Source organism: Moschus berezovskii, chromosome 5 (genome assembly GCF_049115385.1).
Source record: "Moschus berezovskii isolate FMDL1 chromosome 5, NW_MosBer_1.0, whole genome shotgun sequence".
In the NCBI taxonomy this organism is placed as follows: Eukaryota; Metazoa; Chordata; class Mammalia; order Artiodactyla; family Moschidae; genus Moschus; species Moschus berezovskii.
The window spans coordinates 12,305,780-12,329,501 of NC_142464.1; the positions used below are offsets into that span (position 1 = coordinate 12,305,780).

The 23,722-nt window shown below is 41.9% G+C and overlaps 1 protein-coding gene and 1 long non-coding RNA gene across 10 annotated transcripts in view; one reads left to right on the plus strand and one right to left on the minus strand.

The window, feature by feature from the left end:
- The window catches only part of LOC129561526 (uncharacterized), a 108,619-nt gene extending 90,030 nt beyond the window's left edge, over window positions 1-18,589 (minus strand). For 3 of the 9 annotated variants that reach the window (XR_016037399.1, XR_008687020.2, XR_008687022.2), the window contains exon 1: window positions 18,360-18,589. This is a non-coding gene — a long non-coding RNA (uncharacterized LOC129561526). Of the gene's footprint in view, window positions 1-14,192; window positions 14,293-18,359 lie in introns of all 9 variants that reach the window. The other 6 variants (XR_008687019.2, XR_008687016.2, XR_016037398.1 and 3 more) reach the window with 6 other exon arrangements.
- A 19-nt stretch (window positions 18,590-18,608) lies between these two features.
- Window positions 18,609-22,529, plus strand: ARLN (allregulin). The gene is made up of 2 exons (XM_055434154.2): window positions 18,609-18,896; window positions 22,298-22,529. Coding segments are annotated over exons 1-2 (207 nt in total). The 5' UTR covers window positions 18,609-18,690; the 3' UTR covers window positions 22,299-22,529.
- The last annotated feature ends 1,193 nt before the right edge of the window (window positions 22,530-23,722 follow it).

The window sequence follows — 23,722 nt, forward strand, 5'->3', positions numbered from 1 at the left end:
AAACATATGAATAAATATTATTCCCACATTGCTTTAAAAGTAGTCTCTCTTAAAAAAAAAGACATATGCATTAATAGACTGTTTTGGGTTTTCCCCCACATTTGGTAAATTAAAGACATATATTGCATGGGGGTCTTTATAATCTTGTACTGGCTGTAAATATTTCCCTTAGCAACATTTATTATAAAAATAATACATATTTAATCAGAAAGTTTAGAACTAAGAAAAGCAAATGCAAAATAAATATTTCCATAAACCCATGAGCCAGAGACAGTCACTATTCTGATTTTAATAGAGATCCTCCATCTTCTTCTCTGGCTGTGGATTTGTGTATTTCTCCATACACACACCACTCTGAGTAAAACGACAGGAAACAAATGATGTGCTAAGGTGAAGAAGCACATTTTCTTTTTCCACATTGCCAGTGATTCCCAGACCTGGGTAAGCAGCAGGATCATCTGAGAAACTTAAGAACTGTTTGCATGTGTAATCTCTACCATTATCCTATTAGATCAGAATCTCTGAAAACAGAACCAGGATTTTAGAGAACTCCCAAGTGATTCTGATGCAGCAGGTACACTAACCAGTCTCTGAGAACAAGTCGGCCATCAGGGACCAAAAGTGCCATGTTCAAGTGTCATCCCTCCCCTTTTATTCATAAACACATCCACTGACAGTTCTTCAGGGCCCTCAAAGCTTTCTTTCACTCATACACTCACATAATATACTACTTTATATATTTCAACCAACTGCATTTTAGGTCGGTGTGTATACAGGGCACAGAGGTGGTAAATTTTTTAAGCACTTGGCTCTATGGACTTTTGTTTTGACTATTTTTCACATTGATGAAGGTAATAGCTAACATTTATATAGTTCTTACCAAGTTCCAGGTACTGTTCTAAGTTGTATATAAACATGGCAGATACATTACAATGTAGAAAGAAAAATATCTGCGTACATGTTGAAGATGAACAGATTAAAGAATAGAATCTTTTACAAAAACAAGAACTTAAATCCACTGTTCATTTTATAACTTTATTAAAATCTTCACATTGAAAACAGTAATTACTTAGATTTTTCACACACTTTCTAGAAATAAAGGTTCAAAGTGTTTCTAACTCTCAGATCTTGTCTACATTGTGAAGTAGGAAAAGGGCAGGTATTAATCTCATCTGACAGTGGAAAATCCATGGTATGGAGAAGTTTATTCACTTGTCTAATGTTGCAGAGAGTCCATAAGGAACACAGGAATTAAACATAGGTCTTGACTCTTAGTACATTATCATCTATGCTATTACTCAGCCTATTACAAAGAAATATATCTTAAAAAAAAAACCTTAATTCCTTTGTGGCACCCAAGAATAGCACTCCAAAGGAGTCAGGTCAGACTGTAAAATACTGGCAATTAAGTGGTTAGGCACCTATCTATTTCTAGCTTTATTGCAGGCTCATTTTTTTTTTTTTTAAATAATTTATATCCTTTCTTAGCACTAAATCTCCACTATTTATTAGTACTGGAGAGCAGCGTATCGTTTGCTAAGTGACTGCCATTCTTATAACCTCTCCCTGGGAAACTGACCTTGATATCATGCCAACTGAAAGGACCAAAAAAGAGCGTGTCTGACCCAACAGCAGCCTCTCTAACACAGTCTCCAGTTTATGAACTCTGTGCAGAACGAACAACAACAAACTGGACCTAGAATGAATTTCAGAAATACACAATAATTGGTAGAAGGAAAAAGGTTTTAAGAGGACAAAGAGGGCACGAGAAGCTATGAGCAAGCAAGAGCCGCAGGGTAAACTGCAGAATACCCGGAGCAGTTATTAAAGGAGCAGCCGGGTGGTAAAAGCTGATAACTTACACATGCAGTATGGCATTTGGGGGGGGTCCCTTCAAACTGCTTCCTCCCCAGTCTAGGACTGGGGAGGCAATGGAGAGTAGTATAGAAGAAAGGAGGTTGGTCACAAGTTGACCACTGTTGCAGCTGTTTAAAACAATCCCCTTATTGCCTACCTATCTGACATGCTGACACCTGACAGGTCCACTGGGTGCCTAGTAGGAACACGGCAAGTCATTAAACCTATCTCCCTACTTCTGTGTGTATTTGACATTTTCCATAACAAAACATTAAAAACTTTAACACATACATATATAAATCCAGAAGCCGACCACTTCCCACACTTCCCCTGCTATCATCTTGGTCACCACTAATCTTTCCCCTGATTACTATAATAATCCCTAAAAAGCCTTTTTCAACACAGCAGCCAGAATGGTCCTTTAAAAATCAAAATCAGACGAGGTCACTCCTCTGCACAAAATACTGCAATTTCTCCCATTTCTTTTAAGAAAAAGCCAATGTCCTAAAATGGCCTATTAAGACCCTAGCTGATCAGATCCCCTTATTACCTATCTGACATGTATTCCTTTTCATGGACTATCTGGGGGAAGAATGTTTCAAGTGGAGGAAATACCCTAGAACAAAGGCCTTAAGGCAGGAGCAGGCCTGTAAATTTGAAGAACACAGATTACCTTGTAAGAGTCTCCAAGGTCATCTAGAGACTATAAAAAATGTGACCAATGTTCAGGAAATAGAGGCTGATTCAGCCTTTCTAGAAATCAGGAATGATGTGGCAAAAAGGGAATGGGTTTTAGAATCACACAGACTTACCCAAACTCTTATCTTTCCCACTACTGCCTAAAATTCAAGTTCTGAGCCTTAATTTTTCTCACTTGAAAAACAGGGAAAAGTAGCAATGATTTTCCGATGTGGTATCAACTGAGGTATTACATACAAAACATCCAGCAGAGTGCTCAGCACATAGCTGGTACACAATAAATGTTACCAAGTTATACGCCCCGGTGCCCTTCTCTTGTAGAGAAAACACAGCAAAGTCTGGCTGGAGGAGACAAGGGAATTCTTCTCTTAACATAGCCACCACGAGGCCTGTGTGGTAGATGGCCCCTGGCTGGTAGATAAGAACTCTTTGTTTTGGTTCAAGCTGTAACAATTAGATGAGGACTTGGGGCCAGTCATTTCATCTCTTCAGAATTTAGTTCAATCAGCTTCAGAATGAGCTAACGAGACCTCTAGTGCTAAGATACAGTCCTGAGATCCTAGTTCCGAAAAACAGTCAGGGACTCTACCCTAAACAGCCCCCTGGTATGCAGCACAGGGACTTCTTGCAAGGACAGAGGGTGGGGTGGTGAGAGGAAGACATCTTTCAAATTCTTAAGCCTGGCTGGCTTCACGGCTGTGTGACCTGTGCAGGCCCAGGAAGGCTGGGTGCTTCACTGAATGCTCTGCTGCGAGAGTCTCAAAATTCTCAATAAAGTTTGAACAACGAGATCTGCATTTTCATTTTATGGTGAGACCTGCAAATTATGTGGTCAGTCCTGTTCCTAGGAGATGAGTATGAATAAGTAAGATATTTTTCTATCATTAATTAGAGACTGGCAGCAAGACACCCCTGGTGGGTGAGATAGCTGTCTGGGGCAGAACAGAAGCGGGAGGGGGTTTTGATGGGATCAAGAGGGAAGGGTGATGACGGATGAACTTTCCCAAGAACAGCTGACCCATGAACAGCAGGGGTCAGAGGTGCCACCCACCGCTTGGGTGAAGATCCAATTATTACTTTACAGTCGGCCCTGCATGCGTACTGTTCCACGAACTCAACCAACCGATCATATATAGTATATATTTATAGAAAAAAATGCCATGTATAAGTAAATCCAGGCAGTTCAAACCTGTGCTGTTCAAGGCTAAACTGTACTCTGAAATGGTTCTTTACCTTCTGCTCCTTGCTTCCTTTAAACTACAGCACAAGACTTCCATCTAGTGGCCAATGACATGAATTCTTTCAAAGATTTCCAATGTGAGGTCTTTGCATTTCAGCATCTACAGGGTGTTCCAGAAAAATCTGACATACTATACTGTGTAGTTTGTAATAATTATTAAATGCTTTCCTCAGTTTCAACTTCCAAAATAATCAGAAGTAATATGAAGACCCTATTTTCTGTTTTCCTGAACAATTTCCTACGGCTGCTTTCATCTGTTCAACAAGAAATGATTTTTTAAAATTTTAAAAAGTACTAGTAGCAAGTATTCAATGATGAACACCACTAGTCATTAACAACATCATCAAACTGATTCAAATGCTCAGGTTAATCCTGGGTCTGAATCAGAATACCCAAAATATCATCATCTTCAAAACTGGATGGTCATTTAGGGGTAGGGTTACGCTTTCATTCAGTCCGTGCTAATATGCAGGGTGATATTCAGGCCCAATGACTCACGTTCACGCTACTGGCTGGAACAGGCATAACTGAACAATTAATTGGAAAAAAAGAGCAAGCAACACAGCGATAGAAGATGAAGAAAGTGAGGAGCCTGGAGCAAATCAGTAGTCACAGTGTTCCAGGGGGCGTCTCTCATCCTTAAGCATCCCCACTGAGAACTCCACCAGATGAAAGGGTTACCGAAGTCCTCCCTGCTAGATTACCAGGAAGAAAAGAGGGAGCTCAAATACTCGTCCAGTGATTAGTGCTTAGGACCCCTGTGCAGGGAAAGGAGTGGCAGACATCTAAAGAAGGGTGAGGAAGTTCTCCCAGGATCTCCACCCAGAGTTAAGACCACATCCCTCAGATTACAGGTGGTGGAATCGGTTCTTCTCAAACAATTCAGATATACTCACTGCACTGACTGGAGAAAACATCTGAGCTCCAAACAATACTCTCTCCACTCAACAACAAGAGAGTCCTTTAGGGAGAGGAGTCTTTACTTAATGCCATTTCTTGTTTTGTTTTGGATGATTTTTTTAAACAAGACCTCAAGATAACAAGGATATCAAAGGATATAAATGTGACATTGCACTTCTCTTTAACATATCCTTAGGGCAGAAAAACCTGAGTGAGGATGGGGTTTTATTTCACACTTTTTCCAGTCACCACTAAGTATTCATCCTGTGTTCCCACAGCATGACATGCTCGCTAATATCACACCATTTTTCTGCATTCAGTTTGTCTGTCTCCTCTAGCCTGTGAGCTCCATTAGGGTGAAGATAAAGTCTTATATTTACATCCCTACCCCCACTATATCCCTTTAACACACAGTAAACATTAATAACTGCAAAGGAGTGAATAAATGGAACATGCTGAACAGTCTCAGCCTTAGCAAGCCGGCCTTTCCCACCCAGGATTCGAGTCCCTACACACAGAATCTCTACTGAAGCGAACAGCCTTAGCTGTTCCTGTACACAGAGAAACTTATTCTGAACTAGAGCAACCCTACCTAGGGCATAACAGGTTAGGCCACTTGCTCCAAGAGCAGTCAATCAATATACTTGAGAACAGTCCATGAGAACTTTGTCTAAGACCAGTAATTCTTGACTAGTTAAACCAGTTAGGGTCTCATTCTTGGGAATCTGACTTAAATATACAAGAAAGTCACTAGCTCGGAACAATGGATGGCGGGGAAGAACAAAGTTTCCCACCCCCAAAATGTATCTCTTTGGCATAATGATAAATTTAGGTTGATAATTTCTAAGAAACAGCAGACTTAGAAAGTCTTTCTTTCTACTTTCCTCTTGGCTGCCTAAAATATTTAAATACAGGGTTTATTCCCAAAATAGAGGTATCACCAAGAATATCTGCAAAGAATATGGGCTAGATATGATGGAGGAAACTCCGTGGGGCATAGAGATCAGAGGCCACTCAATGCCTCGTTCTCTCTGCATGGCCAGCAAGCATTTGTTTATCAAACATCTGCTTTTTCATCTTCATGAGAACTGCCTCACTTCCCTTTTAAGTTCGAACATCCTCTTTCATCTCTCGCTGAAGGTGGTATTTAAGGTGAAGGTTTTGGCCATTTTGGCAAGTTACCCCACTTTCCTAGGTATGAAAAAGTGAAAGTGTCAGTCACTCAGTCGTGTCTGACTCTTTGTGACCCCGTGGACTGTAGCCCACTAAGCTCGTCACTCCACGGGACTCCAGGCAAGAATACTGGAGTGGGTAGCCATTCCCTTCTTCAGGGGATGTTTCTGACCCAGGGATCGAACCTGGGCCTCCTGCATCGCAAGTGGATTCTTTACCATCTGAGCCACCAGGGAAGCCCTCTTCTATGTGTGCAAGTTATTTAATTTGTTTGACTTTCTCTTACTAACCTATCCCATGTCAATTTAGTTCTTAGTCCAGCCAGAACCAAAATGGGTAGAGGAAAATTTCCTCCTCCCAGACAATGGGCCAAAGTAGAAAGGCATAGAGGAAAGACAGAAACCAGAGGACAGGAGGTGAAAGGAATCATAGTGAGTTCCAGTAAACAGAACCTAGACAGAAGAAAAGAAGGTGAAGTAATAGGTTCTCAGAGATGGAAATAATGAATTCTTGCTTACGGTGAATAAAACTACAACTTGTTTACTATAGCCTCCTCGGATCGTGGTTGGCCATATTTATTTCTTAAATATGAATTAAGCACCTACCATGTCACATATATGAGTTTTAGATATAAACAAGACAGATCTATTTGGTTCCCAAGGAGCTGTGAATCCAGCTCAGAAATGTACCATCTACAGGTTGAAGACTGACATTAAACACGTAAAAACAACAGTGATAAGCATTACAAAGAAGTAGTGGAGGCTCTCACAGAAACATATGATACCTTGAATTATATTTTCCATTGGTCTATTTTTGCTAAGTTCTCTGATTATACGCCCTTTCCTGCACTCTAAAAAGGCCTGATTTACATTTGACACTTTTCATCCTTATTTTCACCTGTAACTGTACATGTAAAGGCTACTTCCCCAAGGTCTACAAAATTTTCAAAATACAAATTGGCTCTAAAGTCAAACAGAAAATTGTAAATTTAAGTAAGCGAATGTTTTATCAACAAAACAGCACTCATTTAAATGTACTTCAATGCAACTCTTACTACCACTATAAGATAGCAGTGTTTACAACGTGCCAGACATTGTTCAAAATGGTTCACAAAAATCAACTCATACTGTGTCATACTGAGTAAAGTCAAACAGAGAAGGAGAAATATCCTACGACATCATTTATATGTGGAATCCAAAGAGAAATGATACAAATGAACTTACAAAAGAGAAAGAGACTCACAGACTTAGAGAATGAACTCATGGCTGCTGGGGGACAGGGAGGGGGGAAGGATGGAGGGAAGGGATAGTTAGGGGGTTTGGCTGGGACTGACATGTCCACACGGCTATAATTAAAATGGATAACCAACAAGGTCCTACTGTACAGCACAGGGAACTCTGCTCAGTGTTATGCGGCAGCCTGGACAGGAGAGGAGTTTGGGGGAGAATGGACACGTGTTATGTATGGCTGAGTCCCTTCACGGCTCACCTGAAACAATCACAGTGTTGTTTGTTAATTGGCTGTATACCCCAATACAAAATAGAAAGTCTTTTTAAAAAATCGACTCATATTAATCCTCACAACAACTCCTCTATACTATAAGAACTAGTAAAACTATTTTCATTTTACACATTAGGTAGATGAGGCAAAGAAAAGTTATAAAAGTTAGCCAAAGGTCAACTAGTAAGTGGCTGAACCAGAATTCGAACGCAAGCACTCTGGTTCGAGAGTCAATAAGTTCTAGAGTCTAGAGTCAATTTTATTTAATATGGTTTTATCGGTAAATTCTCTTTCAAAATAGTTCAACAAATATTTATTGAATGCTTATTAGATGCAGGTGTTGATCTAGGTGTTAGAACAGTGAACAAAACAGACAAAAAAAATCCCTGTTCCCATGGAGGAGGATACAGATAACATAGAAGAAAAAAAGGTGAAATATAAAGTACATTAGACGGTGTAAATGCTAAGGAGGAAACAAGGCCAGAAAGAGGGATGGGAGTAAGTATGATTTTAAAAAGGTGTGGGGATATGAGTACAGTTTTAAACAGGCTGACCAGGAAAGGAACCTGAGTAGGTGACGTTTGAACAATGGCCCAAATGAAGTGAGGACAGGAGTTGTTTCAGTTAAGCTTTGCAAGATAACAGGCAAAAAGCGAGCCCTGGGTTTGGACCCTTGGACCCTTTAGACTCATCACAGTCTCAAATGGCCCTGGAGTTGCGTTTAGAGAGTTTCTGGGGTGTGCACAGAACCAGCACATTCGATGAGGGCTTGATGCTGCCGGCTCAGGAAATGCAGAGCAATGCAACTGAAAGAGCGCTCACTCTGAGCAAGAAAGCGTGGAGGATTATCTTATGAGGTAGCAACGCTAAACAGTTTACGACCTTCCTTCTTCCCAGTTTCTAAAGTCAATACTCTTTATTTTGGTCTGCCTGGGTTCACAACTGATGCAGTACACTCTGCAGTTTTTGTGTGGAGTCCTGTATACATCTCTGTTACGTCTCATCGGTTTACAGGGTCCTTCAAGTCCTCTATTTTCTTTTTTCTTCAGTTGAGGCATGGGTGATGTACTATATAAGCTCCGGATGTACAACACAGTGACTCACACTTTTTAGAGGTTATACTCCATTTATAAAATACTGCCTATATTCCCTGTGTTGTGCAACGTGCCCCTGTAGCTCGTTATTCTGTGCATAGCAGTTTGTGCCTCGTGCTCTCCAGCCCCTAACTGCCCCTCCCCACTCTCCTCTCCCTGCTGGTAAGCACCGGTCTGTTCTCTGTGTCTGAGTCTGTTTCTCTGCTATACTCACCAGTAAGCTTCTGTTGTGCAGCAGCAAGTCCTGTTTTCTTATTGATCGTCTGTCTAGATCAGATTTTTTGCTCATTACTGAAAGAAGAGTACTGAAATTTTCAACAGTTATGTTAGATCTATTTCTTCAATTATGTTGAATGAAGTCTTCTCACACATTTTGACTCAATTTGCTTAGTTTCTGGAAATCTTTATTTCTCAGAGTTCTGACAAACTTGCTTCAACTAGTTTCTGCTTATTTTTCATTGCTTCTGTGAAGGGACAGGGGCATGGACCTGCCTACTCCACCATTTTGAATATGGCTCTCCCAAGGTGATTTTTTGACAGACCTCTCACCAGACAGGTAAAAAATAAATCTGTTTTCTAACAGAACATGTTTATAGATATGAACATAAAAGACGAGTTTCCCTAGTAGAGGCCCGAAGCCTCATTCCTTACATCTATCTCCTCCATTTTATGTTGGTTCCTCCGTCTTCCCTGAGTAAACATGGAGCGCCACGAAACACAGTTTGCAAAACAGTTATAAATCATTAAAACCTTCTGACACTTACGTGCTAAGCGCTTGTCATCAGATGTTAGAAACAGTTAAGTAATCATTCAGACCTAGATGATTTCTTGTTTGTTTCCTAACTTATTTCAAAATGTGTTCTTCCCAACTTCCCAACTTTGTGGAAAAGCCACAATGAATGAAATGACCTGTCATTCCATCTCCCAGAGTTAACTGCTGTTAACATGTTGACATTTCTCACACTTGAAAAGTAAGCGTCATCCAGGTTAATATTTTACCTCTAGCAGTTATCTTCTTGACCTCTATGTGCTCAATACTGTTACTCTAGTTCACACCTGTGTCAATACTGTCACATCTACTCTTGGAAGCTTATTATATAACTTTTACGAGAGAAGACACGTCATGTATTGACTAACCTTTCCATCTGCACCTTCATAACCATCTCTTCAGTATCTTCCAATAAAACAAAAACAGGTTGATTGCTCTATAAGTTAGCATAATGAGACTTCAAGTCTGGGTTTCGACATCTTTGTCATCTATGCCTACCAACGAAGCTTGGTCATACTGAAGTTGCTTTTAAACTTCAAAATGCGGAAAATGGCATCTTTATTTTGAAATCAAAACTTTTATGAAATCCCAAAATATAAACTAAACACAAAAGCTAAAATACAACCGAGTGCTGAAGGTTGAAGTCTGTGTGTGCAAGAAGACTGGGGAGAGAGGGCCAGCAGTGTATTCACAGTCTGTCCTGCTTAGCCCTCCTGACACAGCATGGTGCAGAACCCCGAGACTCTGGGGCAAGAATGTCTGAAGATCCCACATCTGAGAGATGTCCCCAGTCAGGACTGTTAATGAACTGGATGGCTACTGCATCTGCATCTCCTCTGGCTGCTCAGACAGCACCTGACACAAAGCAGGCATTTATGAAGTATTCATCGACACGAATACTATTCATCGACGTGAATAAAAGACATGAAATTCAAACTGAGGCAATGGGTTAGTGCATATCCATCACTGGTACTTGAGAAAAGCCGAAGAAAGTGCCCCCACTGAGAGCAGTAAACCAGTAGTGGTAGATCTCAGTAGATCATTACACTACTGTCTTACAAAAGAGAGAATTCAATTATATTTTTTGACCAAGATTCTATCAGTGGCTGCAGAAGACAAAATATAACTGAATAAGCATTTAATTTCTTCCACATTCAAGGAACTGTCCAAAGGACTATCGAGGTGGCAAAGATGGTAAGTACAATCTCCCTCCTAAAGAATACTTAATACTCTGATAGGGGAGATAATTCACATAAAGTTGTGCTACAAAGCTAGCCAATGCACCAAATATGTAAAGAAAATTTCCATGTTTTTTGAGCTGAGGTAGACAAATTTTGAAAAATGATCAACAGACAGCCTCATCAACAGGTGGCTGTTACAGAATGTAGAGGGTGACTGAGGCAGAAGAAAGTCAAAATACCACGGGACAAACACTTCACTGGAAAGCGTGGCATGTAAAGCAGCTGGAGATGACTTAAATGATAACTTCCTGTCACTGGTGTGTTAAAAATACTGAGAATGGAGAGATGACACGAACTGTAGTGAGAAAAGCTTTTTAAAGTTGACATTTGAACTGAAAAAGGAGGGGGAGGATTAGGATAGGGGGGAAACATTTCCGTTTAATGAAAGCAACATGCAGCAAAGCCCAAAGGCCAAGAGGAAAAAGGTCTCCATGAGGAATATGATGAAGGCAATCAGGCTGAAGCAAAGAGTGTTTGCTGGGTACCAGGCTTGCTGAGTGGGATGGAGCCAGATTAATAATGGGAGCAGCCCATTATTAAAGGCCAAGATGAAGCTGCAACAAATAGCAATTAGTTTTGATGACTGTACAACTCTCAAAGAAAACTATGATAGGTATGTAAAGTAGTAATGATGGAAAAGAAATAAAAGAAATGCAAGTCCTAAGGATACAGACGGAGAAGGCAATGGCAAGCCACTCCAGTACTCTTGCCTAGAAAATCCCATGGATGGAGGAGCCTGCTAGGCTGCAGTCCGTGGGGTCGCTAAGGGTCGGACACGACTGAGCGACTTCACTTTCACTTTTCACTTTCACACATTGGAGAAGGAAATGGCAACCCACTCCAGTGTTCTTGCCTGGAGAATCCCAGGGAAGGGGGAGCCTGGTGGGCTTCCGTCTATGGGGTCACACAGAGTCGGTCACAACTGAAGTGACTTAGCAGCAGCAGCAGCAGCAAGGATACAGAAGGCTTTCTTATCTCTCCTTGCTATTCTTTGGAACTCTGCATTCAGATGCTTATATCTTTCCTTTTCTCCTTTGCTTTCCGCTTCTCTTCTTTTCACAGCTATTTGTAAGGCCTCCTCAGACAGCCATTTTGCTTTTCTGCATTTCTTTTCCATGGGGATGGTCTTGGTCCCTGTCTCCTGTACAATGTCACGAACCTCCGTCCAGAGTTCATCAGGCACTCTATCTATCAGATCTAGTCCCTTAAATCTATTTCTCACTTCCACTGTATAATCATAAGGGATTTGATTTAGGTCATACCTGAATTGTCTAGTGTTTTTCCCTACTTTCTTCAATTTAAGTCTGAATTTTGCAATAAGGAGTTCCTGATCTGAGCCACAGTCAGCTCCTGGTCTTGTTTTTGCTAACTGTATAGAGCTTCTCCATCTTTGGCTGCAAAGAATATAATCAATCTGATTTCAGTGTTGACCATCTGGTGATGTCCACGTGTAGAGTCTTCTCTTGTGTTGTTAAAAGAGGGTGTTTGCTATGACCAGTGCGTTCTCTTGGAAGAACTCTATTAGCCTTTGCCCTGCTTCATTCCATGCTCCAAAGCCAAATTTGCCTGTTACTCCAGGTGTTTCTTGACTTCCTACTTTCGCATTCCAGTCCCCTATAATGAAAAGGACATCGTTTTTGGGTGTTAGTTCTAAAAGGTCTAGTAGGTCTTCATAGAACCATTCAACTTTGGCTTCTTCAGAGTTACTGGTTGGGGAGTAGGCTTGGATTACTGTAATATTGAATGGTTTGCCTAGGAAACGAACAGAGATCATTCTGTCATTTTTGAGATTGCATCCAAGTACTGCATTTTGGACTCTTTTGTTGACCATGATGGCTACTCCATTTCTGCTGGATCATGGGAAAAGCAAGAGAGTTCCAGAAAAACATCTATTTCTGCTTCATTGACTATGCCAAAACCTTTGACTATGTGGATCACAAAAAACTGTGGAAAATTCTGAAAGAGATGGGAATACCAGACCACCTGACCTGCCTCTTGAGAAACCTGTATGCAGGTCAGGAAGCAACAGTTAGAACTGGACATGGAACAACGAATTGGTTCCAAATAGGAAAAGGAGTACTTCAAGGTTGTATATTGTCACCCTGCTTATTTAACTTATATGCAGAGTACATCAAGAGGAACGCTGGGCTGGAAGAAGCACAGGCTGGAATTAAGATTGCCGGGAGAAATAGCAATAACTTCAGATATGCATATGATACCACCCTTATGGCAGAAAGTGAAGAGGAACTAAAAAGTCTTTTGATGAAAGTGAAAGAGGAGAGTGAAAAGGTTGGCTTGAAGCTCAACATTTAGAAAACAAAGATCATGGCATCTGGTCCCATCACTTCATGGGAAATAGATGGGGAAACAGTGGAAACAGTGTCAGACTTTATTTTTTTGGGCTCCAAAATCACTGCAGATGCTGAATGCAGCCAGGAAATTAAAAGACGTTTACACCTGGGAAGGAAAGTTATGACCAACCTAGATAGCATATTAAAAAGCAGAGACATTACTTTGCCAGCAAAGGTCCATCTAGTCAAGGCTATGGTTTTTCCAGTGGTCACATATGGATGTGAGAGTTGGACTGTGAAGAAAGCTGATCGCTGAAGAATTGATGTTTTTGAACTGTGGTGTTCGAGAAGACTCTTGAGAGTCCCTTGTACTGCAAGGAGGTCCAACCAGTCCACTCTAAAGGAGATCAGTCCTGGGTGTTCATTGGAAGGACTGATGTTAAAGCTGAAACTCCAATACTTTGGCCACCTCATGCGACGAGTTGACTCACTGGAAAAGACTCTGATGCTGGGAGGGATTAGGGGCAGGAGGAGAAGGGGACGACAGAGAATGAGATGGCTGGATGGCATTACCGACTCGATGGAGGTGAGTTTGAGTAAACTCTGGGAGTTGGTGATGGACAGGGAGGCCTGGCGTGCTGTAATTCATGGGGTCACAAAGAGTCGGACATGACTGAGCGACTGAACTCAACTGAACTGAAGGATACAGAGGTGGGCATGAAATCATCTCATTACCTGAGATGTGGGCAATGAAACAGATTACCCAGAGAATTCGACAGCTTGGATAGAATCAGGGGTAACAGGCAGAAATAAACACTCTGAATGGATAGTAAAGTTGCATCAGTGTCAATTAAGAAATCCAGTGTCTGATTCTCTACTGTAAGTTTAATTGTTAGATCTGGGGTCCCACTGAAAATCAGTTGATCCTGTCATTAGATGGTATACTGTCCCTCAGAAAGGGAAACACGTACCCTCTGAGGGTGCTGGGGTGTAGAGAGATTGATTTTAAGCCTTTCTTTTTCTACAGATGTTAGAAATAGAAAAAAAGAGTACTCTTAATAGAAGACTCCAGAGTCACTATAATCCCTAAAACGGTTCACAGAAATGTCTTCTCTTGCTAATCGAAATTCAGAAAGGGTAGACAAAGGGAAAACAACGTGACTCTAAAAAGTGAAGGAAAAGTATTGTTGAGATCAAAAAAGTAAAGCTTAATAAGCAGACCTCTCTAAGGATATTTTTCATAACTTGATATCCTCCCACACCCTGAAAATATTATTGTATCAAGAATGTAGAACTGCTTTCACAATATTGTAAAGTAATTTAAAAAAAAAAGAAATTCAGAAAGGGAAAAGACAAGGAGATACTCTTACCATTCTCATTTGACTGGATACTACAGGCAGAAACCTGGGAGCCTGGCAGAATTCTTACCTTCTGCTGGCTTATGTTAGAAGTCCCAGGACTTCTCAGCAATAGCAGCAGACCTGGAGTGAGCAGTGTCCAGTCAGTGACGTGCAACCTTGATACCAAACTGCAGGTAAAGAAATACTCTCCTGTACCACACTGCCCCGTGCAGGACACCAAACAGATGCCACAGTTTTTCTTCCAGCTTTAGGCTATTCCCAGTGGTTTAGCATGTACATAGTAACAGATGAACTAAATGCTACCCAACTGGACATGGCCATCACCGACACAGTGGTAAAGAAATTAGTACCTAGATTACTTCTTGTTTTGGCATGCCTTTATAGACCGAATCAGACTAAGAACTCACTTTACAGTAAAAACACATCACTAACAAATTACAAATCAAAGCTTGTAAAAACTCTTGGGTACTCATTAAAATTCTAAGCCCTGCACCATCCCCAATTCTCGGGGCAAACAGAACACAAAAATGTAGACATCAGAAGGATTTTAGGAAAAGTTTATCAGGAAACTGGATTTAATGGCCAGAGGCACTATCTCTGGCCCTTATAAAAATCCAGCATACTCCAAATAGAGGTTGTGAATTAACCCTTTTGAAACAGCATTTGGTTGCCATCTGCCTAATGGCATCTCTAAATCTTCCATTTCTGATTGAGTGAACACTCTGGGAACTTAGGTAAGAAATTTGATACCATGAGTTGCTCTACAGGAACTAACCAGCATACTTGGAGATTATCAACAGGTAAAAAAGAGTGTGGCATCCACTGACTGGCAAGCCTTGCTATCCCCTTTGACCAGAAGACTGGATGTACATTAAGCTTTTCAGAAGAAAGTATGCATTGTTATCGTGCTGGGTCAGTCCTTACAAACTGCTAACCATTTGCACTGCCATCCTCCTGGATTCACAGGAGCCCCGCCGGCTCTGACCCACATTGGCAGCACTCCCAGGACAACTGGAAAACCATCCCTAAGCTGACCTTAAACTAAGCATTTTCAGGGCCAATTCCCAGGTCCCAGAAGCAGACAGTTTTTCTCAAGATCACAGATGAAGAAACTTCCTTCTACCTACTTTCTCCCCCTATTGGGTCTCCCTACTCCCGGCGTGTGGGGTGGGGAAATCGTCCTTTTAACGAAGACTTCCCTTTCTTCAGCCATTGATTATAAAAGATGACTGGAGAGCGCTGATCTCAATCTATTTTTCCCCTTCCACTATGGGCTCTCCTTCGAACTTTGTCTTCACTCTCAATAAGCCCGGCTTTCTCAATAGGTCAAGCACAAACCAGGTAACTCTTTATATCACTTTTCCAAAGCCTGGGGACATTAAATCATCAATCTGTTTGCTGGTTATGTCTCCATCTAGATTATACAAAAGAACTTGAACTAATTTTTGTTCTTGCTAATCCAAGCCGCTGGGAACAACTCAGGAAAATGGATGCATAACAGGTAAGCATCCATGACCAAGAAAACAATGTCACTCCGTTCCTTTCAGTGAGATAACTGGACACAGAAAAACCTCTACAGAAGATCAAGGATTCTCCTTTGCTTGAAACAGGCATAGAGTTTCACCTTCCCAGGTCTAAGGCAATACTGCAACCAAACCTTGTGGTTTGATTCCAAGATGCATCCTCCAGCCTCTCGTGAAGGTCATAAATGGCCTCAGCAATGACTCATGCAGGGGTACTGGCCAGATAACCAGATGTTACGGCTAACTCCTAAGCCACCCTATGTAACCCAGGGTAGCTCAGTTGCTTACATCATTAGCCATCAAAGATTACAAACAGGCAGACCAAAAATCCAGACTAAGTTAGCCAAGTAACAAAACCAAGCCTTACAGCTACTATGGCCTAACTGTAGGCCTCCTATATAACATATTTCAAAACCTGTCCTATTCCTACAGACTGACAGGGATATACAAGATAGAGATGTACAGACGTTAACATGACAGGTGGCAAGACACACTAAACCCCAACTAATATGTCACAAGTTCCATTTTGACCTTATCCAGGAACAATGCTGGTCTTTTGAGATAAGGTGTATAAACAGTTCCTATCTGGATGGGCAGAACAATGTGGACTTGAATTCCTGATACCCTCTGTCACCTTAAAATTCCAGCCCAATTATAAACTCTGGTTTCTTTGTTCATGAAAGTTGCTTAGTCGTGTCCCACTCTTTGCGACTCCATGGACTATACAGTTCACAGATTCTCTAGGCTAGAATACAGGAGTGGGTAGCCTTTCCCTTTTCCAGGGGATCTGCCCAACCCAGGGATTGAACCCAGGTCTCCCACTTTGCAGGCAGATTCTTTACCAGCTGAGCCACAAGGGAAGCCCTACTTTCATAAAAGCACTACTACTTTTTCTGAAAATACTACCTTCATAAAAAGTAGTGTCACATAAACACATCAGGCCAGATCTCACAGAAAACTGGCTTATCACAATTCTAAGTTCTTTTCAGTACTAAGATCCCTTTTCCTAGACTTGGGAACTTATGTGTCAGAAAAGGCAGTTCTCAATCTTTCCATAGTAACAGAAATTCAATATTACTAAGCAAATGTTGGAAGCCTTTCAGTCAAAAGTTAATAGCCTCTGTTGGACTGGAAAATTGCCTTGCCCTGGACATACTGACAGCCCAAGGAGGAGGAGCTTGTGCCATCATTGGTGAAGAATGCTGCTTCTGTGTAAACCACTTGGGGCAAATAGTGTCTAATCTATACCTTTTGCCCGTGGAGAAGGGAATGGCAACTCAATCCAGTACTCTTGCCTAGAGAATCCCTACGGACAGAGGAGCCTGGCAAGTCTAGAGAATCCCTACGGACAGAGGAGCCTGGCAGGGAACCTCAAAGAGTCAAGACACGAGTGAGCAACTAACACTTCCTACACTTTTTAAAGACAAGATAAACACGCTCCATCAGATAAAAATGAGGTTCAGCCATTCTATAGGACTGAACTACTCTTAGGGAAGGGAGACTGATTTCATGGAATATGGGGAAATGGGCTTAGATTCGTTCTTTTCTGTTTATTCATTCTCATTCTGTGTTCTTCTCACCCTTTCCAGATCTCTTGCCACTCAGTTGCTAACCCAATTCTTCTCTCCACAGTTACCAACTCAGATTTTACTTCTAGGGACACTGCAGACAGGGGAATGAAGGAGTTCAGAGTATGTCAGCCCAAAATATGTCACTCTGGCATACTGAAAATTTTGAGTTAAAGGCAACAGAGAAAAAGCTGACGCAAGAAGGACACTCTGACCTTCCTTTTTCTTCCAGAAAGAGATAAAATTCCCATGTAAAAGATGCCCTCCCTATACTAGGAGGAAGAACATTTTTTTTATCCCCAGAGATGGAAAATTGGACCAAGAAATCCCCATACAAAGAAACCTTGTTAAACTAACCCTTATCTTCCTAGTCATCAGAAATCTCGTTGTCTTTTTCTTTTATAAGCTTTCTGCCTTGGCCACTTCCTCAGGTTGTCATTCTCCTCTGAGAGTTTCCATGTTCGCGTTAAAAAAAAGAAAGAAAAAACAAAAACTTCTATGCTTTTCTCTTGTTAACCTGTCTTATGTCAGTTTAATTCTTAAGTCCAGCTGGAGACCCAAAGAGCGTAGAAGAGAATTTTTTTCTTGTCTACAATGCTAAACCGTTTTCTTTCTGGTAACACTCTAATCTCATGGCGGAATTACATTCCCAACCCTTGGATTATTTTTAAATTCACTCCTTTGAGACACATATAAAATTCTCAGGTTTTGCTCACTGGCCCCCTTAGAAACTCACGCTCATACTTATGATTCATGTCAATCTCATTATGGCTGTTTCAAGAATTAAATTAGTGTAACATGCTAGGAAGTGAAGTGAAGTCGGTCAGTCGTGTCCGACTCTCTGCGACCCCGTGGACTGTGGCCTATCGGGCTCCTCCGTCCATGGGATTTTCCAGGCAAGAATACTGGAGTGGGGTGCCACTGCCTTCTCCAGGGGATCTTCCCGACCCAGGGATCGAACCCGCGTCTCCCGCAGCGCAGGCAGACGCTTTACCGTCTGACCACCAGGGAAGCCCTGCAGCACGCGCGGAACAGCACAAACCCCATTAGAGGAGGCCCTTTTAAAACCGTGGCATAGGACGCAAAAGCAATACAGGGATAAGGAGCGGTGACCACGGGCTGTTCCAAGGTGGACTCCATCACCTGTCGGGAGCGGGACGCGAGTAACTTCTAGTCCAGCCACCGAGTTATCGCTCCTAGCGAAGCCTGAATCACCGGCTTCCGTCCCGGCCGCCGCAGGGCGGATGGCCTCCTCTGCGTCCGCTTCCGCACGGACGCTGCGCCCCTGCCCGCAGTCACGCGCGCAGCGGGCGGCGCCTGCGCACTGGGAGGGCGCGCCGCGGGCCCTGTCCCGGCAGGGGAAGTGCGCATGTGCGTGGGGTGGGGCCCCGTCCGCCTATTCGCGAGCCGAACGCGGAAGTGCGGGGCTGAGGCGCTGCAGGGGCTCGGGTTCCGGCGCGGCTGCTCGTGCGAAATGGAGGTGGACGCGGCCCCAGAAGGCGGTCGGGCCGGTCTCCGGGAGCGGCGGGGCTTCGGTGAAGCCGAGAGGCCGCAGCAAAACCACGAAGTGCGCTCCCAGTCCGGGGCCGCCCTGTCTCCCAAACACTCCTACTGGTTGGATCTCTGGCTCTTCGTCCTCTTCGACGTGATTCTGTTTTTCTTCGTGTACTTCTTGCCATGGTGAGTACTCTGAATGTAACACTGGAGGGGTGAGGGCCTTAGGAACCTTCTCCCCAGTTTGGGAAGGTGGGTGGGAAGAGGAAATTGTGTTCCGAAGAATGTGGTCTGTCCGCGGTCTGCTTAGTGGCAGGATCCGGTAAAAGGGGGAGTTGGAATGAAGACGAGTGAAAGTGACTTCCTTGGCACCTCAGTTGAGGGTGTTCAGAGGTGTGCAGGCAACTTGGCTTCCTAATTTTCTCATGTTTTGAAATTAAACCGGCTGGGTTTGAGTTCCTACACTACCATGAAGAAACTGGATAAGTCATTTGACTTTTTGGAGCTTTGTAGCTAGTTTCATTTATAGGGACCAATAGTAACCTGGTCATAGGGGTTTGGTGTTTTAGATTAATCGCTAACTTATCTCAAAGCGATATATTCGCATATTGCTTTGCAGCAGTAAGCACTCAGCTAAAAGCTTATTGTTGTTAGTCGTTAACTCGTGTCCGACTCTTCTGCAACCCCGTCAGGCTCCCCTGTCAATGGGATTCTCCAGACAAGAATACTGGAGTGGGTTGCCAATTCCTTCTCCAGAGGATCTTCCCCACCTAGGGATGGAACCCGCATCTCCTGCTTGGCAGGTGAATTCTTTACCCTGAGCCAACTGGGAAGCCCCTACTATACAACAATTTGACCATGAGCACGGTATCTAAAATAGGTCCAAAACTTAGTTCCTAACTTCTTATCCATTAAGCGTTCCCATTTCAAAAAATGTTAGCTTTATCCAATCCTCCTCCAGAGGCTTGGGACTGTTTTTGACTTATTGCTTTTTTTTTTTTTTTTAATACACATCCACACACTCCAGAACAATTATTGGTAAGTCACAAAATTCCTTAGATACCTCTTGGAAAACCCATGCTCTCTATTTTCATTGCCACTCACTCTGAAAGGACAGTTTTGGCAGAGGGTAAAGGAAGGGAACTTAGCAGAACAAGAGGGACACAGGACTGAGATGATAAGGGACAAATTCAGAAGAGAAGCCCTGGGCTGAAGGAGGAAAGTAGTGCAGCTCATTTAGTTATTAAACAGCTCTCTTGGACTTTGGCGCTAATTGTTGACTCACGCTAAGTTATTCTTCTCAATCTTGTTATTGAATTTGCATTCCCTGAAAGGTAATTGTCTTTTCTTATCACCCCTAGTCCCCAGTGTTGGCCAAGATCTGGGCATAAACTCACTGTACCTGCAGCCCCATTGTCAGTGATTCTTGTATTTCTTGAATGGTGTGGCAGAGGGTTCAGTGGGACAAATAGGAGATGAATATTTCTAAAAATCCTCCATTGAATCACTTGTAAAGGAAAATCTTTCCTCCTGATTTTTGGTGTTACTTCAAATGTAGTGATTTTTTTTTTTAATCTAAATTTTCAGCTCTGGGTAGAAAATGGAATACTTAACAAGGAATCAGTTCAGTTCAGTCGCTCAGTCGTGTCCAGCTCTTTGCGACCCCATGGACTGCAGCATGCCAGGCCTCCCTGTCCATCACCAACTACCGGAGTTCACTCAAACTCATGTCCGTTGAGTTGGTGATGCCATCCAACCATCTCATCCTCTGTCGTCCCCTCTCCTCCCGCCCTCAATCTTTCCCAGCATCAGGGTCTCTTCCAGTGAATCAGTTCTTTGCACCAGGTGGCCAAAGTATTGGAGTTTCAGCTTCAGCATCAGTCCTTCCAATGAATATTCAGGACTGATTTCCTTTAGGATAGACTGGTTGGATCTCCTTGCAGTCCAAGGGACTCTCAAGAGTCTTCTCCAACACCACAGTTCAAAAGGATCAATTCTTCAGTGCTCAGCTTTCTTTATAGTCCAACTTTCACATCCATACATGACTACTGGAAAAACCATAGCTTTGACTAGATGGACCTTTGTTGACAAAGTAATGTCTCTCCTTTTTAATATGCTGTCTAGGTTATTCATAGCTTTTCTTCCAAGGAGCAAGCATCTTTTAATTTCATGGCTGCAGTCACCATCTGCATTGATTTTGAAGCCCCAAAAAATAAAGTCTGTCACTATTTCCATTGTTTTCCCATCTGTTTGCCATGAAGTGATGGGACCGGATGCCATGATCTTAGTTTTCTGAATGTTGAGCTTTAAGCCAACTTTTTCACACTCCTGTTTCACTTTCATCAAGAGATTCTTTAGTTCTTCTTCACTTTCTGCCATAAGGGTGGTGTCATCTGCATATCTGAGCTTACTGATATTTCTCCCGGCAATCTTGATTCCAGCTTCTGCTTCCTCCAGGCCAGCGTTTCTCATGATGTACTGTGTGTATAAGTTAAACAAGCAGGGTGACGATATACAGCCTTGACGTACTCCTTTTCCTATTTGGAACCAGTATGTTGTTCCATGTCCAGTTCTAACTGTTGCTGCCTGACCTGCATACAGATTTCTCAGGAGACATGTCAGGTGGTCTGGTATTCTCGTCTCCTTAAGGATTTTCCACAGTTTTTTGTGATTCACACAGTCAAACAAAGGCTTTGGCATAGTCAATAAAGCAGAAATAGGTGTGTTTCTGGAACTCTCTTGCTTTTTCGATGATGCAGCGGATGTTGGCAGTTTGACCTCTGGTTCCTCTCTCTGCCTTTTCTGAAACCAGCTTGAACATCTGGAAGTTCACGGTTCACATACTGTTGAAGCCTGACTTGGAGAATTTTGAGCATTACTTTGCTAGTGTGTGAGAAGAGTGCAGTTGTGTGGTAGTTTGAGGGTATTTTTTGCTCTTATCAATATGTAAATCATTTAGGAATAAGCAAATGACTAAGATGATCAAGATTTTCAGAAGTTCCCTGGAGAAGGAAATTGCAACCCACTTCAGTATTCTTGCCTGGGAAATCCCATGGACAGAGGAGCCTGGCAGGCTACATAGTCCGTGGAGTCACAGAAGGGTGGGACACAAATTAGCGACTAAAAAACAACAACAGCACTTATATGTGACATCTTAAAAAACAAAACAAATGAACAAATTGAATAGGAACAGAGAACAAACTGGTGGTGGCCACAAGAGACAGCGGTGATCATTGTGTGACAGGGTTCAGGGAAAAAGACAAAGACAGAAAAATTCAGGTACAAAATTCCAGTTTAAAATAAACAAGTCATAGGTTATAATGTACAATATTAGGAATACTGTCAATAATATTTCAGATACTTTGTCTGATGACAGATGGTAGCTAGACTTATTGTGGTGATGAATTTGCAGTGTTTATTACTGTGAAATTACTATGTTGTAACATGGAACTAATATAACCTATGTTAACTATACTCCAATAAAAATAAAGCATTATTTTTATGCAAAAAAAAGATTTTCAGAAGTTTACGTAATGTATTTAAAGGGGGAATATAAAGGAAACGTTGACATATATTTGTTTTTCCAGAATGGTTTGCCTGATATCTAAAGAATTCTGGCTACTAGAGTGGATTCCTGAAGATGACTACAGACTTCTTCAACAAAGAAGACGGTGCTGTGCACCAGAAGGATTTCAAACTCAAGGGACCCTCCTTTCACTTTACACATTCTATTGTTATTTGTGGGGGCAGGGGGGCGGGAGAAACTGTATTAAACTGGTAATGATCTCACCCATTCATAGCTAAGTTCGTAAAACTTGACTTTGATTCATGTTTTACAGTTTTTTTTTTCAAATTGTCCGATGGCTTTACAGGGGCTGAATATAAAAAGTATTTTATATGGGATTTATTACACTCATTAATAAATACATTAATGTTTTTCTCTCCCACCCAAGTACTAACCAGGCCCAACCCTGCTTAGCTTCCGAGATCGGGCGCGTTCAGGGTGGTATGGCCATAGACTAATGTTTTTCTCGCTAACATTTTAAGAGTTGGCCAGAGTTTACTATGATGCACATAATACAGTAAAATAATGTGAAATATTTAAAAACAAATTATTCAAAAGCAAGGGAAGAACTTGGAAAAAAAAAGGAGTAAAAGCTATACGAGAAAGTCCAGGTCCACAATGTATTTGCTGCAAATGCCAGTTTAATTTTTAAGTGGCCCCCTGTTGTGGTTGCTAGGTTGGTACAATTTTAGAGAAAGTTTATAGCATCCAGTGCTGGAAGGCTAGAGGGCATGTCATCTTTACCTGATGCTTCCCCTCACTTTTAAGCCCTTGAACTCAGTGAAACACAACTATGTGTTTCAAACCTAATTTTTATTACGTCTGTATTAAGAATGCTTGTGGCCAAAACATATTTATTATAATGTCTGTAACTTTTAATACTTCAGCAGAGTCACCATATTTACTCATTGAGCAAATATTTGAGCAGTTCCTGTGGGCCAGGTACAGCACTGAACAAAACAAAAATCCTTACCTTCATGGAGCTACATTCTTTATCTAAATATGTTGATAATTTTATTTCTAAGCGTGATCAGCTAGCATTTAATCCAAAAGGTCACATTCCCAAAGCAGCTACTATAAGCCCTATTGTATGTATAACAGATATTAGAAATGGGCTCTTGCCCTTGAAATTGGTGATATTTTATATATTGGAATTGCCTAAATATTTTTCAGTTCCCGTAGAAACAGGGTGGAGGTCTGGTAAACTCTCCATCCTCTACTTTTTAGAATGGTGTTTAGGTTAGTGTGAAATCTGGGATTGATTTTGGAGGACTCTAGCCTAATGCTGACTGTGAGGTTAACAGTTACGCCTTCAGAGAACCTAAGAAATCTGCCTGAAGAGAGCATTTTAGGCTTGAAGCATCTAGACAAACACATAACTGGGATTTCATTGAGGTTACCAAACAGACTATGAATAGTTTCTGTGCTGCTTGCTAATAATTTTGTC

Bases quoted from the DNA above. Each gene is read 5' to 3' on its own strand.
- ARLN (XM_055434154.2), top strand. From the start codon at position 18,691: ATGGAGGTGGACGCGGCCCCAGAAGGCGGTCGGGCCGGTCTCCGGGAG.